Source organism: Zootoca vivipara, chromosome 7 (genome assembly GCF_965207765.1).
Source record: "Zootoca vivipara chromosome 7, rZooViv2.hap1.1, whole genome shotgun sequence".
NCBI lineage: Eukaryota > Metazoa > Chordata > Lepidosauria > Squamata > Lacertidae > Zootoca > Zootoca vivipara.
In genome coordinates, this window is record NC_142590.1 from 18,431,489 (window position 1) to 18,450,436 (window position 18,948).

The window sequence follows — 18,948 nt, forward strand, 5'->3', positions numbered from 1 at the left end:
TAAATAAACTGAACCATTTTAAATTGTTTTGGTAGCAGAGTTGGCCCAAGACATTTTGGAAGCAGAGGCAAACCACACAATGGCATCCCACTCTGCTTTGTCTGGTAGGGTGGGGGACGCAAAACCAGACTTCTAAAAACAGCTCTAGGTAATACACCCAACTCTGCAGCCTTCCTCTGCCACAAAATGAAGCTCACAAAAATAACTTAACCTGACCTGACTAGGGCATCAAACACTTAATGGGTGCTAAATTGCCCCCATCATGCCTGTCCAAAGCACATAGTTACTCACTTACTCTGGCTGTGGAATACATTAACCCAGGGAAAATAAATATTTTTGGTCATTTCATCAGAACTGAGCACATACACACAAACCAAGGGCACACATACAAACTCCAGCCAGAACCACAACAATAAGAAGTGCTTTGGGACCAGAGGTCGGACATGCATCCCAATCCTATCCACATCTATACATGCCCCAAGACAGGTTTTGACCTTATGCACTTTTATACATGGAACCAGATTTCAGAGTAATTAGCTGGGCTTACTTCTGAGTAAAGGCAGTTTTGTTTTGTTTTGTTTTTTAAAAAGCATCCAACTATAAATCCAGAACACACTACACCCCCAGTTGCAAGCAGCTGGATTACTTCTGAGTAAATGCAGTTTTTTAACAAGCATCAAAAAACTGTAGCTCTCAGTGTGGTGAAAAGTAACTCCTTGTTGCAGTAGTGAACACAAGACAAACACAACTGATGAACACAAGCCCGGAAATAAAGAACCAATCAGAAGAACCAGGAGGCAGTGGGGAACCAATCAGGAGAGCCTGAAGCCAGGAGAGCATTGAAGAAGATGTGGCTTGGTCTTTTGGCTGCATCTGGTCCAGCTGCCGCTGAAGGCAGAGAAGGGCAGGCCACAGGCCTTGGCACGGATGCTATTTTGGAGGCGATAACAACATCTGCTTCAGTGCCAGAAGGAACTGGTGAAGGGGTCATCTTGACCTCCCAAATCGGCGCTGAGAGGCCACATGCTTTAGAAGTGGCAGGCATCTTTGGTGATGCAGCAGCAACCAGCAGGCACAGTGGCAGAATCTGCTGTTCCTGGATCCCACCAAGATTCTGTCGCCTGAGGCAACTGCCTTAGGCTGCCTAATGGTAACGCTGGCCCTGTTTGGTAGTTCAAATATAAAACCCTTTATTATACCTACCGGTAATTTTTAAAGGTCTCCCTCCCTCCCTTCCTCCCCCCCTCACATACACACATATCTTGGGCTGTTCATGTAAATTCTAACAAAATTTTTAAAAAAACTTGATACGGGATCCAAACAAAAATGAACAAAACACAGCAGCAGCAACAAAAATGCCTCAGTTTTAAAACCCAGAAGTGTCAAATATATTTGCCTAACAACTTTGGCATCCAGGCAGCCTTCTCTGGGGAGGGAATTCCCCAAATAGGGCTGTACGACTAAGATGCCTTTCTCTCTGGCCATCACCCATCTTATCTTAGATGGCAGGGGATAAAGGAGAACTTCCAAAGGCAGATTGGTGTGGGAGTATGTAAGTCTTATAATTAAGGCCACCGCAATGACTAGCCTATAACTTCTTTTTAACAATCCCAGTTAGGAGCTGTCAGAGGAAGGACAGGAGCCACATTTCTGTACTGGGCATAGTTGAGAATGGGATGAGGATGCTTCTCTGAACTAGAAGCCAGCTTGGTTTCTATTTCTGGGGGCACCAACCAACTCAATCTCCTGCATGGAACCAGATTCACTCACCTGCATGCAATTTTGGGTCGCCTTTGTCTACCAGGCTAGAGCTTAAATTCACGGCTGGACGTAGGCATTCTTTCCCTATTTGTAAGTACTGTAAATTGTTGGCTCCAGGTTCTTTCTTTAGTCAAAAGAGAAAAATGCACACAACTATAATCGCAACTGGCAAAACCTGCAATGCTGGCAGAAGTCAGTGACAACAGCTGCAAAGCCAATGATATTTGCTTCTAAATCATGCTCTCTCTTTCATTTGCAGCCGTGTTTTCTGTGGGGAAAGTGACTTGTTCTGTCCTAGATTCCAGTTCATTCAAGCAAAAGGCTACTCTGTTTTCCACCTTGGCTCAATTAAAGCACCTTATTGCAGCATTTATTTGGGAAGCAAAGCATGCAGTTTTATTTACAGCACAATTAAACACTGGTACAATTACCAAAGTGGGGGAAGAAAGCTTATCATTGATACTAAATTATTCCTAATAGACTTTGTTAGTCAGTAATTTGTTCTTAAGTGGGTATAACACTTCATTCCAATTGCCATGATATGCAGATGTTCTCTATCTTTAATGTCTGGGCTGCTCCAATAAGACAACCTGGGATTGGGGGGGGGGAGGGCAGGGAACAACCAAATGAGTGACTCCCCCAAGTGTTTTGAATTTGAACAGAACTACACTTAGCTCCTGGTATGTTTGTACCCTGTTTCACCCCCATCCGGCCATCCTACTCTTTATTGCCTTAAGTTTTGTGCTCCCCTCTTCCTCCATTCTTTCCTTAGGTCAGGCACTTATGTTATAAAGGTGGCATGTATCCTATGCCTATTACACCAGAAATTAAATAGGCATAGTAATCAAAGCCTATGGAAGGTTGTCTCATTCTGTCTCATCATCATCTTTGGATGAACTATCGTATGCCTGTTTCCCATGACGCCTCAGTAATTTTAGGAATAGAGAATCCACATAGGAACCACTATGTATCATGCTAGCACATCTCACAAAGTAGTTGTAAGGCTAAGATGGCATGGGGACCATTATGCCATCTTGCTTTCCTTTGGAAGAAAGGTGCCATATAAATAAAACAATGATTGTATTCAACTTCCCCTTCCCAAATCTGCTCCAGAGAGTTGAGAAGAAACCCATAATATATATGAAAGCACATGGGCAGCAGAGCAGGGTGGGTGGGTGGAATTCTGCTGTGCAATGTCAAGGAGCCAAGCCAACCACAGGGCAGGCATACACACGAGAAGCATGGAATGCAATCAGCTCTTTTTTTAACAGAAAATAACAACAGAACAGAATCCTCTTGTTCAGATTAATCCAGCTGACGTTGCTGAAACTGACCACTACCTCCACTCGCCTCTTTTAGCCTTTCATGCTGGATCCCTCCCAAGCAGATGAGGGTATGGACTTCTGCTCTAGACCTGTCTGGCCTAATGCTCAGCAACATGCAGAACTCTCCTGGAGTGGGTTGTCAGTGGGGTAGGAGAGCCAGCAGGACTGGGACTGTCTGGATTGACATTGCAACTCTCAGCCTCTAACCCTGTCCTGGAAGGCCCTCCTTCTCATGATCCTGTTTGATCCAGGCTGCTCTTCAGTGTCTCACCACCAGGATCCTGGATCTAAGTCACCATCTTCGGATCCCTCCCTTGGGGGCTCCTGGGCAGAGGGCTCCCACCACTCTTCCTTATCCAGCCAATTCCTGACATCCATGCAATGGAACAAAACTGCAGGTTGCAACCATTAATTCTGATTCTATGAATGCCATTAAATTCCTTCTAAACTCCTTAGAAAGACAAATCTGAGTTGGACGTTCCAAATTCGCATTGATTCCCGTGTTAGGTCTAAATCAATAGAAACTCTGTGAATCCAAGCGAGCTATTTTAACAAGGGCAGAAATGTGGGTAAGACTCTTCCCCCACCTCCATTCTCTGAGCAAGACTCTCCCCATTTAGACGACAACTCAATGAAAAGGGGCTAACTTGAAAGGGAAACATTTTGGTACGATGCTGCCATGACATCACTGTTCCTTTTACCAACACTTAAGGTTTTCTTCATGGAGCCCTTAAATCTCTAAAACATTCTACAAGCCCAGCTTATAGTTATCATTGCCAGTAACGGATGTATACAGTACTCACCATCTGGGTGGTATAAATCAAGGCATTCTCTCACACCTACACTCGAAATTAATTATCATATCATTGATCTTCCTTCTGTTCCGGACCAGTTCTCCCAAATGCCTCCATATGTTATATGGCACAAAACAAACCAAGCTTGAACAACATCTTCATATCTCCAAGATACTGATTAATCTGGGTTATGGCATCCACAAAATTTGCTCCCACCAACGCAACCACTACAATTGCGCACATCTTTCACGTGAAGTTCATTTAAGGACCACTACATTCTCACATTTCAAATCCTGCTTTCTCCATACCAAGCTCATTCCCAGTCCCATCTGCTCCTTACCTTGTCTTCTGAAAATAAAATTTAAAAAAATAAAATTTATCCACTTGCCCGTGTCGCACCAAGGTGGGGGAAATAACAGGAGCAAATAAAACGAACCAAAAATGACGACACTGCTAGGATTCTTACTGCAGGATACAAGAATAAAGCTCTTTCAAGACAACAGGGTGTCTTTGCAGGGCTGACCCACCCATGAGGCAAGGTGAGGTGACTGCCTCACGTGGCAGAATCCACAAGGGCAGCAGATTCGGTTTCGAAGGAGTGCACTGCAGTAGCAGGCAATACATGCCTTGGAGGCTGGATTCGCTGCCTCCTCAGTAGCCCCCTACCCCATGTTTTTGTCCCCTCAAAGAATTCTGAGCACTGTAGTTCACCCCTCAGAGAGTTACAATTCCCAGAAACCTTTAACAGGGCCCAGAATTCTTTTGAGTGGACAAGAGCAGTGCTTTTTTTTCTTAAAAAATGTTTAAGGGTAGTTTCATTTCCCTACTCATATTGAAATACTGCCCCTCAATGAAGCCAAACTTAGATTCACAAAATGTTTAGGGGTATGTGTACCTCTGCGTCTCCCCAGAAAAAAAAGCACTGGATAAAAAAAGCATGCTTCAAATGTGCTTGAGAAGTATAGTGTATACACAGCCAAAGTGCTTCTACAATGCTGGGGCAAAATTGGCACAAACTATCAAGATTTAGACTATTATGAGGAGTTGACTAGTATGATGTACATCCACAAAAACATGAAATATAAAAAGAATGAACATCTGTGGTGATGAATCAGTACTGGGCACTTGGCACAATGAGGAAAACGTACTCTACACATCCTGTTTTGTTCTAGGAAATGTTCCAGTTACAAAGGTATATATATATATATATATATATATATATATATATATATATATGTGATGATTATTCAGTTGTATGGTGAAGTCTTTGGTCATTAATACAGGCACAGAAACATTTATATTAAGGTCCAAAGCTAGCATTTCAATTATTAACCTCCAACAATGCTGGGTAGCCTTCGATTTCTCGAAAGCGTTAGAAAAAGTCTCACTCACATAGTGAAGGCATCAGTTGCTGTTGTCTTAAATCAAAGCCATAGAATTTCGGGACCCTGAGGATCATCTAGTCCAACCCCCTGCAATGCAGGAATATGCAGCTGGGATCAAACCTGCAACCTTGGTGTTATCAGCACCATGTTCTAACCAACTGAGCTACCCAGGCTCATCACTGTAGTTGCAATCTGCACGCTGAGTACTTTGTACCTGTGCTCATTTGTCAGATACTACCGGTATGTTCCTCGTTCCAAAACAAGCTGACTGCTTCTGTGTCACACACTCACACACTTTCCCTCAGAAGTTATACTCAAGGACAGATAGAACAAACAGACTGCAGGGTTTTCCCATCAGTCTGTTTCCTAACAAAATGGTCTTTGAAGGTCTTCTCTCTTTTTTCCACTTTGAAAGTGTGTGTGTGAGAGAGAGTGAGCAATCCCATTAGGTTGGCTTAAAAAACAACAACCAGCCTAGCAAACCACTGGTGTGTCTTTCACAGCTGTACAATGCAGGGGGATGGTGGGGTTGAGAAAAAAATGTTTCAGGCTTAAACATTGCATTTGTATTTCATCCCCTTTTGAACCAGCTTGGGCTTTTCTGTCTGAAAGGCATGGAAATAAATGATAGCTTAACAACTTCTGCCAGCAAAGTTTTTCTAGCACACAAGTACATGAATTCCCATAAATCTCCACTACGAAGTGACAATAAAAATGATGTTGTGGAAGGAAATTTTTGCTGCCGCTGCTGATGAGACCACCAGTCCCTCACTGCAGCTCGCCTCACCCACCCCAGATGGTGAGAAGCCATACTTTTGAATGGGACCTAAGCCAGTGGCCAGTTGACATTGGGCTTGACGCTGTATTTTGAACCTGAAAAGAGCCTGCTGGATCAGGCCAATGGCCCATCTACTCTAGCATCCTGTTCTCGCAGTGGCTGACCAGATGCACATGGGAAGCCTGCAAGCTGGACCGGAGAGAGCAGCAGCATTCTCCCCTACTGTGGTAACTGGTATTCAGAAGCATACTGCCTCCAATCCCAGCTTGGCTCCCATTCAAAAGTGCTGGAAACAGCAGTGTCAAACAGCTGCCACTGGCCAATCAGGAAACAGGTCTGAGTTGAAGGTGGTGGTGGTCTCTGGTGGTGCACAGACTGGTGTCGGATTAGAGCCCATATGTTGCATGATGCCGAGGGCAGATTCCATTTTGCAGACCCTCCCATCCATCCATGGACAGTGGGGTGGGTTGCCAGTGGGAACACAGAAGAGACTTGGAAGTCTGCATGGGGCCAGTCCATACATTCTGATGCCACTACTTAGCGATCTCAGCATTCAATGCCTATACTGTCGTGCGTAGTATGAAACCACCCACTCGGCACTAGAAGTTGGCCAGCTAGTTGCAGCTAGTCAGTGGGATGGAAGTCACTGCTATGTTGGTACCATCCACATGGTGACTGCTCTGTGCATTCTTGCTTTCCTTTAAAGAATGGCTACATGTGGGCTGTTTTAGATAAATTGGGGCTCTGTGTGTGTGTGTGTTGGTGGCAAGGATTGTTTTATCAGGAAAACAAATGGCAGATGCATGTGAGCATTGTAACTTTTTATTCTTTTGAGGGACTCCAAAATAACTCCATCTTGCTCAGAAGTGCTTTAGGAAAGCAAAAGCGAGGGGAGGACGTTCCTCTCCCCTGAGCTATAATTTAGCATCGACATGGATGGCGACAAAGGGGTCTTCGGCAGAGTTGCTGATCTGAAAATAAGCTGTGCCATCGCCATTGACTTGGATTTTAATTCCACTGCAGCCATTGCCTTCTTTCTGCCCAGAAATGACGTCACAGTAAGTGCCAGCAGGGAGGCCGGTTTGCAGAGTTTCAGACAAGTTCCTGTTTTAAAAAGAGAGTCAAAAATAATGATAATGTAGTTAGCTATCCTTTATCATCAGGTTTTGCACACTAAGCTACCTCGGTGGGTTCAGGACTACCATTCTGCTATACAATTGTTAATAATAAAGTGAGATTTCAGTTTGACCCCAGCCTGGCTTTTCTAAGGACAAAACCGATGGTGCTCAATTGCCCACTGCATCCTTCCTTCTATGGAAGATTCTGGGGTGCTTTACAAGGCTGGTTAAAACATTATTTCTAGATTCTGTATAGCTCTAGGTGCCAGCTAGACTGCTGTACTTTAAACACATGAGAAATCTCTTCCTACTTACCAGTCATCATTATTAAAGACAATGAATCCTTTGTTGCCACGGCCGAACGCCACTTGATTGCTGTTATTGTCCCACCAATTGGTAAATGGCTGTCCGTCCACAACATTGCGGAAAATCACCATGTTCCTTTGGAAGGGGGAAAAATGGGTTCATTGGTAACTGATGTACTGTAGAACAGAGTCAAACATGCCAAAGCGCAATAAAAAGATAAGCATGATTAAGAGTGCTAATCTATGTGTTAGATTGTTGCCATTAAGCCATGTGCATGTTCCAACCTTATTTGACGCCATCGGTGTTCGCAGACCCAGCCATTGCCACAGGTTGTGTCTGGATTAATGGTAACAGATTTGGTAGACCCATTCCCATTGCTTGGAGGTCCAACCCAGTCATTTATATCCTGGTTGTCAAAGAATTGAGAAAACAAATATTAGACTAGAGGTGAAAAATAATAACAGAACGCATGTATTGGAACATATAAACTAACCAATCTTGCAGATTATCATATTACTGGGAGGCAAAGGCCTGGTTACACATGTAACATAATGCGTTGAGAAGCTGCTATGGTCCCAATATGTTAGAATGGATGATGCCACTTCAGCTGGAGGATCATATCATGATATTCCCTTATATCCCTACCAGTAGAAAGCTAGCACAGAAAGCAACAGTCTTAGCTGTAACTTCAATAACTAATACACTGGGGTTTTTTCTTGGTTTGGTTGAACTTTTGCTGTCTGTTTCAAGTTTTTGTTTTATGTAGAGGGACATTCAAAACTGATAGGCTGAAATAGTACAGTACTATCTACCACCTTCCTTGACATTCTGGTGTATGCACATGACTTGGTCAATCTCTAGGATGTGTAGGATTGTTGGTTCTGTGGAGCAAGCTGCATATTAATGATGCCAATGAGTCTGAAGGACAGAGTTAGCGCCTGCATTCCATAAGTAGTTCACGTCAAATAAATAAAACCCAGTGGCAGACAGCATGCATAGCCTGCACTGCTCACCTGACTTTCCTCTGGCTACATCTTTAGTGCATACCATCAGGTGAAAGAGCAAGGTTGGTGAGGTGCAGTTAGGCGGATGGAGTCAATCTGGTGCTCTTGCCAGTCTGTTTGCACTGCATCAACCTTGCTGCCACCTCAGCCTTCCCCCATCCTGGTATGAAGCAGAAACATTGGCAAAGGGAGGTCAGGTAAGTGTTGGAAGCGCAGCATACCTTCTCTGCAAGTGTGCTTCAGACGGCAGATGACTATTCTTCAGGGACAACACATGCCCAATCATTATAATGCAACCATACCAAAAAGTGAAGTTAAGATAAATTGATTCTTTTTGGAGTTTAACAGCGCAATTATAACCATGTGTACTCAGAAATAAATCTCAATGAACTCAGTACAAGTTACTCTCAAATAAATTGGGTTAGGCTTGTAGCCTTGAAAGATTTGAGCCTCCCTGGGATATTCCTTCCTTCCACCAGCCCATCCCAATTTACTGAAAACTGAAATAGAAGAAGAGTTTGGATTTGATATCCCGCTTTATCACTACCCTAAGGACTCCTTCGTAAGGAGTCTCAAAAAAGGGATGTGGGTGGTGCTGTGGTCTAAACCACAGAGCCTAGGGCTTGCCGATCAGAAGGTTGGCAGTTCGAATCCCCGTGACAGGGTGAGCTCCCGTTATTTGGTCCCAGCTCCTGCTAACCTAGCAGTTCGAAAGCATGTCAAAGTCCAAGTAGATAAATAGGTAAGGTATTTCCCGACGGGAAGGTAAATGGCATTTCCGTGCACTGCTCTGGTTCACCAGAAGTGGCTTAGTCATGCTGGCCACATGACCCGGAAGCTGTATGCCGGCTCCCTCGGCCAGTAAAGCGAGATGAGCGCCGCAACCCCAGAGTCGTCTGCCACTGGACCTAAAGGTCAGGGGTCCCTTTACCTTTAAGGAGTCTTAAAGCAGCTAACAATCTCCTTTTCCCTTCCTCCCCCACAACACCCTGTGAGGTGGGTGGGGCTGAGAGACTTCAGAGAAGTGTGACTAGCCCAAGGTCACCCAGCAGCTGCATGTGGAGGAGCGAAGATGCGAACCCGGTTCACCAGATTACGAGTCCACCGCTCTTAACCACTACACCGCACTGTCTCTCAGTGCAGACCTCTCTGAATATGTGGTACACATCTAGAAAAGTGGGGTGTACATCCTTTAAAACTAAATAATGAATGCCCGTTGCCAATTTATTTAGGCTCTTTGTTATCAGACAATAGAAACTGACCTTTCCATTCTCAAAGTATCTTGGCCAGCGGAAACTTGACATCACACGGGTGAAGCCATATGGGTGAGCAAGCATGAAGCCGACTCCCATTTTGTATTGCCTGAAGATATATTTTAAGAAAATGAAAATGAAAGGGAGGAACAGAAATTGAGATTCATATTTATTTCAGGTGTGCGGTAGGGAGGAGAAGCCAGTCAGGCTTCAAGTCTCAAAATGTTCCTTACCTGGAATCCCAGAAAGTCAAAATGGCAGATCCACCAGCACCGTGGCCCCTCTGGTTATCATGATTGTCTACAAAGACAACGGCTTTGTCAGAAGGCATAAAACCCCAGCCTTCTCCCCAGTTCCTGAAGAAAAGAGAGAAAGGGCCAAATTTAGTTAAACACTGAATTTCAATATGTGCAAGGCTCTAAGCTTCGTCATTCAGTTTTGCTTTGAAGTATATAAAATTAAATTACTTTAAATAAGCCATCTTTTCTCCACTCCACTTGCGAATGACCGTTCCTAGTTTTGCACCATATTTGAATTCAGTTACCCGGCCATTTCCATAGTAGTCACTGGCTTTAATTGCCTCTCCACCCAAATCAATTACCTGTTGAGGGGAAAGAAGAAAAGTTATGATGATACAGCAACATATGAGTAGAAAATAAAGTGTTTTTCTACGCTCTGAAATCAGCTCCACATCACAAATGTCTGCCCTTGCCGTCCTCTCAAGCTAGCCTTATATGTGCTTAATGGTTGTCTTCAACATAACAGACATTCAAAGTACCTCTTGGAAGATGAAAGGCCTTGTTCCTTCAGCAAACCAAGTCGTGCTCAGATTTTTCAGCTTGTCCAAGAATGCTTTCATGTCCCCAGGCCACATATGCTTGGAAGCATCAATTCGAAACCCTGCTACTCCAATGTCAATCAGATGGTTCATATACTCTGCAACCTTGGAGCGCACATAGTCCTTTTCGAGCGCAAGATCGAGAAGGCTTACGAGGCGACAGTCACGGACCTGTTTTGAAAGGTTGTTTTGAGAAATCAATTTCATAGAATCATAAAACTGTAGAGTTGGAAGGGACCATGAGGACCATCTAGTCCAATCCCCTGCAATATAGGAATATTTTGCCCAACATGGGGCTCAAAGCCACGACCCTGAGATTAAGTCTCATGCTCTACCAGCTGAGCTATCCCAGATGCCCGGTTTATCATTAGTGGGTTGGGTGTCACATTTAAACCAACTTCTCCTATGAAGAAAAGAATGGAAGAAGATGAAGTGCATAAGGATGATGAAGAGAAGAAATATACAAGGGAAGAAAGGAGAAAGTGGGTAAAAAAAAAATGAATGCAAGAGCTTCACCTGGTAAGGATCACCATAATTTTCAATCTCTCCACTTCCAGTTCTGCATTTCAAGTCGTTGAAATCCCAGCTGGAGTACGGGACAGCGGGGAAATCGTGGGTCTCTGAATTAAAATAGCTTCCACAAGTAGAGTGGGTCCCAGATCCAGCAGCAGCTCCACACATGTGGTTGACTACAGCGTCAACATAAATATATACCTGAGAACAGAAAAGGCATGACTGGGTTGTAGTTATTATCGTTGCTTCTTATTCTCTTCTAGGCATAATCCAAGGAGCTGGTTATATCCTATGAATGCCTAACATGCTTCCTCTCTTGGGTCCCTTCTCAAGCACTGAGTTCCATTGAGGACGCCCTCTTAATCATACCATCTGTGCTTAGTTACCAACTGAATGAAGAGAGACGTTCTTGGTGGCTGCCCTTCTCCCCAGTTACGGAACGCTTTCCCACCGCAGATTTTGCCGAAGTCTAAGCTTGAGGGCATTTTGGAATGGATCGTAGGACCTATCTGTTTGGGATGGCCTAGAGGGCTCAGAGTTAAGTTGGAGAATGGTGAGAAGTGTTATTAATGTAGGTGACATACTAATTCTGTCTTGCAGGTGCTTTGATCTGTTAACCACTCCAAATCTTAAGGATGGGGTTGGCTAGAAATCTCGATAAATTAAAACAAGGCACTTTGTGTCAGTGATGGAAGGTTCTCTTGCAGCACATTTCATGGGCCCATTCCTCTAGAGTCTGGGCCACCATTCCTCCTTTATTTCCTTTTAAAATGTCTGCAGAGGAGACATCGAACATGCATATAATAAGTGAGAAACACAATTTAAAATTCATTAAGGGATCTGTTTTGACCTTGCAGTAATCCTAGAGTTTTCCCTCCTGCTCCTCCTTTGCAAAGTTACTGAAATGGCAATATTAGGTTCCAAGAGACAGCTGCCCATAATAAAAGAGCCTCACTATTTAGCCCCTACATATGGCAGAGTTACCCTTGGAGTAACTAAGGGTAGAGCAGGCAGGGCTCTCAATGACAAAGAGGTTCTAGATCATGTTGCATTCTCAGAACTGATTCAGATTAGTGTTGCTTTTACATTGGATTAATTGAAGGGTGTCCAGGGGGTGTCCTCCACATTCATCCATCTGAAATGGGCCCATTCTGAATCGAGTTAGGCTGACTCCACCCATCCCTAGCTTGTTGGGGAGATGGCAAGTGAATTTTACCAGCCATCTCCCTGGAATAATTGGCTCCCTAATTAATACATGTCACTGACATAGAACCATAGCTGATTTGATCTGAAGTTGCCCACTACTGGTATAGACAGGATTTCCAAGCCACTTACTCCAACATTGTTGCATCTGGTCACCATGTCTTTAAATTCACTCTCACTTCCAGATCGTGAACATAGCTTGTAACTGATGGGCTGGTATCTTTCCCACCACGGCCTCCATGGGTTTGTAATAACGAGGTTTTCATTTGGAGGGGAGATCTGTGAATTAAGAGATATGAAAACACCACACACCAATAAATACCATTTCAACAATTTAGTGGAGAGCTGATGGTGCTACTTAAGTTATTATGGGCTGCGGTTGACATAGCCAGAATCTGTACAGACAATACAAAACGAGTGATGAGTCCATTCTCCTCAGAAAGCTTTCCCAATCTTCCTCAGAGTGTCTTCAGAAGAACCAAATGTGAGAGGAACTGCCCCCAGCCCTCCCTGAGAGCATCATTTCACCCAAAGCAACAGGGAGGCCTTGTAGATATCTTACTTGCTTGGAAATGGCACTCATACAACAAAGGAGTGTCCTTTCCTGCTGGAATTCACAGGGGTTTTTTATGTTTCTCTGCCACTTGAATCAAATGCTACAAATCCCAAGAATCCTGACAGAAAATGACTATGGCCAGGAAGATCACTTCCTGCTGAGCAGAAGCCAGGGAAATCTCTCTTGGCTCCACTAGCAAGGTGTTCCTGCTGCCAATTCACCCATCCTTTCAGAAGGGAAACAGGATTCCAAAAGACTCCATGGATACAGAAGGTTCCACGATGCATGTTGTAAAAGACAGCACAAACAGGGATGGAGTTACCTCTTGTTATCCCTCTCCCTCCCTCTCTGATTTATATTGCCCTGAAGAGTGGAAATGAGGAGTAGAATGTTATCACTCTGCTATTGCACTGGACTACTCTGCACTAATGGGGAAGTGTGATAAGATGTTCTTTATCACTTGGCTGAACAATAGAGATGTCTGGCTTACCAGCTAATTATACATTCCTTGCTAACTTAATTCTTAGCAAAATTGTGGTCTTGTGACTTATCAAGCTGTAGAGTAGTTTTTATTATCCATTATCCCTACTAATATTAAGAGAGTTTCTCATTGTTATACACAGAAGAATTATTAAAGATCATGAAGCCCATAGCAAAATGCTTTCATCTTCTTTCCCACACACCATTATTGACGGAGTGGTTTGCTTAACTCTAAACCAGACCTAAGATAAAGCCTTAGCCAAAATATTATTTGGGGTGTTTTTTCTCACCCCAAATTACATTGTTGGATGTTGCCAAGTTGGCTATGTGAACTGGACTCACATTCCAAACAAATTTCAAAAGCTTCGGTTGTCACTTTGACATTGTATTTCAATAGTCTTATTGGTTCGGACACATTCATTAAACCAGGAGTAGCTAACATCCTAACCTCCAGGTGGTGCTTGACTATAGCTCTCATCATCTATCTGGTGCTGATGTGAGTTAAAAGTCCAGCAAAATCTGGAGGTTATGACATGGAGTTCAAGTGTATCATATTGGCTACCCCTGAATTAAACCATTAAGCATTAACTATATTTGAGTCCTTCACCTTGGTCTGTTTCCAATGTCTGGTCTAAGTACACTCCTGTAAGCATCTGTTATTTCCAGTTGTTAGTTATATTGAAATCGCCACATTCTCTTTGGTTCAAATAAACTGTGACAAGCAAATATTGAATAGAAGTTGCTTACCTGGATTCCGCCAAATCCATTAGGTGCCAAATAACGCTCACATTCCAGAGCAATGTCAACCCAACGCCATTCAAAGAGATGGACTATTGATGTCCTTCCGGGCTTTGTATTTGGGTTATACTGAGCCCAAGAGAGCTCAAAGGCAACTAGGAGAAGAAAGACCCTCATGTTGTCTTGGACAATTGCCGTTGTTGAGTGCTCTATTTATATTCCTGCTGCAGATCAAAGTGCACTTCAGTCGTGATGCATTCAACACAATTGGCTATATTTAATCTAAGGTCATTCCATTTGGTGGTTTAAACAAAAGCAACAGGTGAAGATAACAGACCGAATTCTCTGGCTAATAACTTCAAATCCACCGGATAAGGCTCCGTGTGATTATTCATGTCTGTGTTCGCAGCTATATTGATTAGATAGTCCTGGGAACAGACATTCAGAGGCTGAATCCATGAACTTGTATGCACCGTGAAGAGTTTGCATGGACACACTCTCCTATTCCTTTCAACAGAAGGAGCCGCTCCATGCTTGCAAAGTGAAAAATTTTATGTGCATGAAGTACATTTTAATGGGAACTTATTAACTGGAATCACTGGCGTTGCAAATACTGTGAATTGTACTAGGCGGTATAAGTGACTCCTGGTGTCCTCATGTTTTTCCCACAACACACAGAGGTTTCAACACAATGCCAATCATCCCTTCTTGTAGGTCGCACCATTCAGAGCTTATTACTTGTTGTCCACCATGGTGAAATATTTTCTTTCTTTCTTTTTTTTACACTTGCCTTACTTCTCCAAACTGCAAGATGTTGCAGGGCCACAACGCTTACCCAGATTTGGTTTACTTACAGGGAGGCTTGCCTGGCACCTTCATTAAATCATCATCATCATCATCATCATCATCATCATCATCATCATCATCATGTTGTACACTGCAGCTACATTGGCACCAGGCAAAAACATTCCTCTTCTCCCAGACCCTTGGCTAATTATACCATCTATGCCATGGGTAGGCAAACTAAGGTCCAGGGGCCAAATCCGGCCCAATCACCTTCTCAATCCAGCCCACAATTCTCAATCAGCATGTTTTTACATGAGTAGAATGTGTGATTTCATTTGAAATGCATCTCTGGGTTATTTGTGGGGCATAGGAATTTGTTCCTCCCCCCCCAAAAAAAATATAGTCCGGCCCCCCACAAGATCTGAGGAACAGTGGACCGGCTCCTGCTGAAAAAGTTTGCTGATCTCTGCCATTCTATACTGCGGTGTGGGGTGTGGTATTGTTTTTGTTTGTTGTGATGGTATGTAGTTTTGTGGTTTTATATTGTAACCCACCCTATGATCTTTGGACAAAGGGCAGTATAGAAATATAATCAATCAATCAATAAAGAAATTAATAATTGGGGTGGCATGCACCACTAGCATATGCATTCAGTGATACAGCAACCAAAAGTGATAGGCATTGCAATCTCACTTCCACATATAAGCAATTGCTCCCTATAGTCAAGACCTAACACTTATGTACCTAAGCAAATTGTATGTCAACTGTATTAATCAAGACGTGTCACAATTACTGTACCCATAAGAGAAGTGTCCCAGTCTGCCCTGGGTTCCAGGGATTGGACTGGTGTTAAACATTTGAATTAGGAGTCTGCAGGAACAGAGGCTCTTTGAAAACTCCTGTTATATTCCACAGAGTATATAAAAGTACAATGCATGACAAGCATAGGCTACAATTACGAAGGGTGGTACATGACTAAGGTTGCTTACACAAAATACCTTTAAAACACATTTCCCCTCTCAAACAATTCCGGGCTCTTTTATTTGTTAAGGGTGAGGGGAATTGTCACTCTGTGAGGGGTAAACTACAGTGCCCAGAATTCTTTGATTTGAAACGAGCATGACTTCACTAGATCCATTAATTTTAGAGGGTTTGCTCTGAGGAAAACCTGATTACTACCCATAGCCACAAAGTCTAGTACTTTCCTAAACAGCAACCCCCCCCCCCAAAAAAAAAATTCCCAAAGAGACAGTCATCTCCATGCTTACTAGTTTTGCTGAAGAGCCAGAAGACTCTGATAAATGAATCTGATAGGTTTAAAGCTAATTTTTCAGCAACAGATGACTTCAGATTTATATCTCCTTGATTATATTAACCTCTCTGAAAGTTTAGAATACACTTGTATTTCAAATTACCCTTAAGAGATTAGAACAAAGATTAAGAACTCTCTTCACTAGTGGCTAAACAGCTTCCTAGCATCATTTTATTTTATGACTTCATTGTTGCCTACTGATTCTTAGAAATACCGAGTTAAGAAAAAGGAAGGAACTTAGTTAAGCTAGTACTGTTAATATATCAACACAAGATAAGCATGTACTGAAAATATCTCAGGAGTTTCAAAGCGGTAGTACTGAGAGTCACTGGCAACATTTTGTTATAAACCTGAGTTTATTAAGAAGACCTGAGATGTATGTCTGTGGTTCTCAAACTTCCCAGGCCCCTGCAGAGCATTGAAAATCACTTGGTGGACCACTTAATGATTTATCTGCCTGTTGCAGCAATTGCAATGAGTTGTGCTAGATGCTGAGTGATCTTTAATTATATTTCTAATGCTTCTTCCAAATTTTATATGTGTTTTGTACCTCATATCTTTATTTTATTTCAGTTTTAATTCCGTAGAATGCAGTAGAAACTACAATAATAAATAGAAAATGCAAGATAAGAAATAAGAGAGGCAATCAAAATGCAATTAAAAAACAGTATTATTATTATTATTATTTAGAAAGCAGGACAGCTGTCCCGGAAAATGGAGACATTTGGAGGGTCTGTTCTTCACGGACACACCATGGGCCACCTGAATGCAGCTCACAGACCACTGATAGTCCATGGATCCCAGTTTGGAAACCCCTGATATAGATGATAAATTCAGGAATTATGTCCTGGAGAGCAAGGATAGTGAGAGGAAGGTCTCTCGGTATACTAGACAGATCCCATGGAGCAGATGACTTGCTCCAACAGATTTCTGACGCTAAACCTATATCCCAAACTCTGCCTCCTTCCCAAGGAGTGGAGAGACTTAAAGGGACAGCCCTCTATCCCAGAACCAAGCACTTGCTTGCCTCTGCTAGTTCAAACTGGGTTTATTGCCTGTGTGGGCAAGGGGAAGCAGGAGACCCCTGGTCAAGAGAGGTCTGGCCTCTGAAGAGGTTCAGAAAGGTCACATTCTCTTCTGGAGGCCACATGCAGAACCTCCAAGTGTCCCTATTTTCCAAGGAGAGTCCCAGATTTACAGAAGCCATCCTGATTTTTGATTTGATCCCAGAATGTCCCACTTAGGACGTCCCTATTTTTATTGGAGAAATGTTGGGAGAGTGTGGAGTTATGCAGCGCCCCGAGCCAAGGAGATAAGTAACTATACAAACTTTAAAAGACATTTGAAGGCAGTCCTGCATAGGGAAGTTGTGTAATGTTTATAATGTTTTATTATGTTTTTATATATGATGTAAGCCGTCCAGAGTGGATGTCAGTCAGGTGGGCGGGGTATAAATAATAAAATTGTTGTTGTCGTTGAATAGGACATCCCTGTTTTCATTGGAGAAATATTGGAGAGTATGCACATGCCAGGGCTGGGCAAGGCCAGCGACAAAAGTGGGTGGTTTATGTCAATTTTACCTCAGTACGGTAGGCTAGTTCGTACGCACACTCACACATCATTCAAGGGAAACAAAAGCAGAGTTCAAGAGCACAGTCCAGCTCTTTCAAGATTCAAGGAGGGTATGAAATGAGGCCAGGGTAGCAGGGGGGTAGAAGGCGTGGCTTGGGGACAGCCTCTTGCAGCAAATGCAGAAGCCCTGGGCCTGAGGTTCTCCACCCCTTTTCTAGGGGATCACAGCTGGGGTCTGTAGCTCATGGGGGTTCAGTTCCAGTGCCCCCACAGCTTTTCTCATTGGCCTATCTGACCCGGCCACCCTGGCCCTCTGTCAATGTCCAGACCACTGCTCATTCTTTGGCTCAAGATGGTGTAGTGCGGGCACCCCCAAACTTCAGCCCTCCAGATGTTTTAGGACTACAATTCCCATCATCCCTGACCACTGGTCCTCTTAGCTAGGGATCATGGGAGCTGTAGACCAGAACAACTGGAGGGCCGCAATTTTTGGATGCCTGGTGTAGTGGTTAGTGTCAGATTGGTACCTGAGAGAGCAAGTTTTAAAGACCCACTTGAACCACAAAGCTCACCAGGTGGCCTTAGGCAAATCACAGGGCTGTTTTGAGGACAAATACTGCCTTGAGCTCCCTGTTGGAAAGGAAGAATACAATGAATGAATGAATGATGAAAGTTAAGTGTAAGAAAAATGAAAGGGAAAGGCTGCTATCAGTACCATGGATCGGGACCATTTGCCGGAATGTAATTGTTCCAGGATTGCTGAAGATTTTAAAACGGTCAGAGAATTCATCAGTAGAGAACTAGTTTTGCCACCACCTGACCTGTCTCCAAATTAAATAGAAAAATTGGAACATGGTTTATGAAGAATTAAAGAAAATGCTCAAACATTTCCCAAAAGACCAGAGGCCTTCTTACTGGGCATAATGACAATAAACATCTATAGAGAAAGCAAAAGAGTATTTCTTTATGCAACAACTGCGGCTAGAGTGTTAACTGCCAAATACTGGAAAGGGGATTTGACTCCAACTAAGGAAGAATGGCAAAAGAAAGTGTGTGAGTATTTCGAACTAGCCAAAATGACAGAAGCAGTAAGAAATCGCTCGAGCTTAAGGATTAAAGAAGAATGGGATTGTTTAAAAAAACTATTTGTGGAAACAGGGTTCCCCAATCAAAACTTGGATGTGCCTAGAGTAAATTTCACAAAATTACAAAATATGTAGAGGAGT

General features: G+C 43.2%; 1 protein-coding gene across 1 annotated transcript; it reads right to left on the reverse strand.

Moving 5' to 3' along the window:
• Nucleotides 1-6,849: 6,849 nt before the first annotated feature.
• Nucleotides 6,850-16,060, reverse strand: LOC118088850 (pancreatic alpha-amylase-like). Its single transcript, XM_035122983.3, has 10 exons — nucleotides 14,062-16,060; nucleotides 12,411-12,557; nucleotides 11,079-11,276; nucleotides 10,503-10,733; nucleotides 10,192-10,325; nucleotides 9,958-10,080; nucleotides 9,734-9,833; nucleotides 7,752-7,873; nucleotides 7,477-7,602; nucleotides 6,850-7,147 (listed from the first exon to the last, which is right to left on the reverse strand). The coding sequence occupies exons 1-10, from the start codon at nucleotides 14,227-14,229 to the stop codon at nucleotides 6,958-6,960; spliced, it is 1,539 nt and encodes a 512-aa protein (XP_034978874.3). The 5' UTR covers nucleotides 14,230-16,060; the 3' UTR covers nucleotides 6,850-6,957.
• Nucleotides 16,061-18,948: the final 2,888 nt, after the last annotated feature.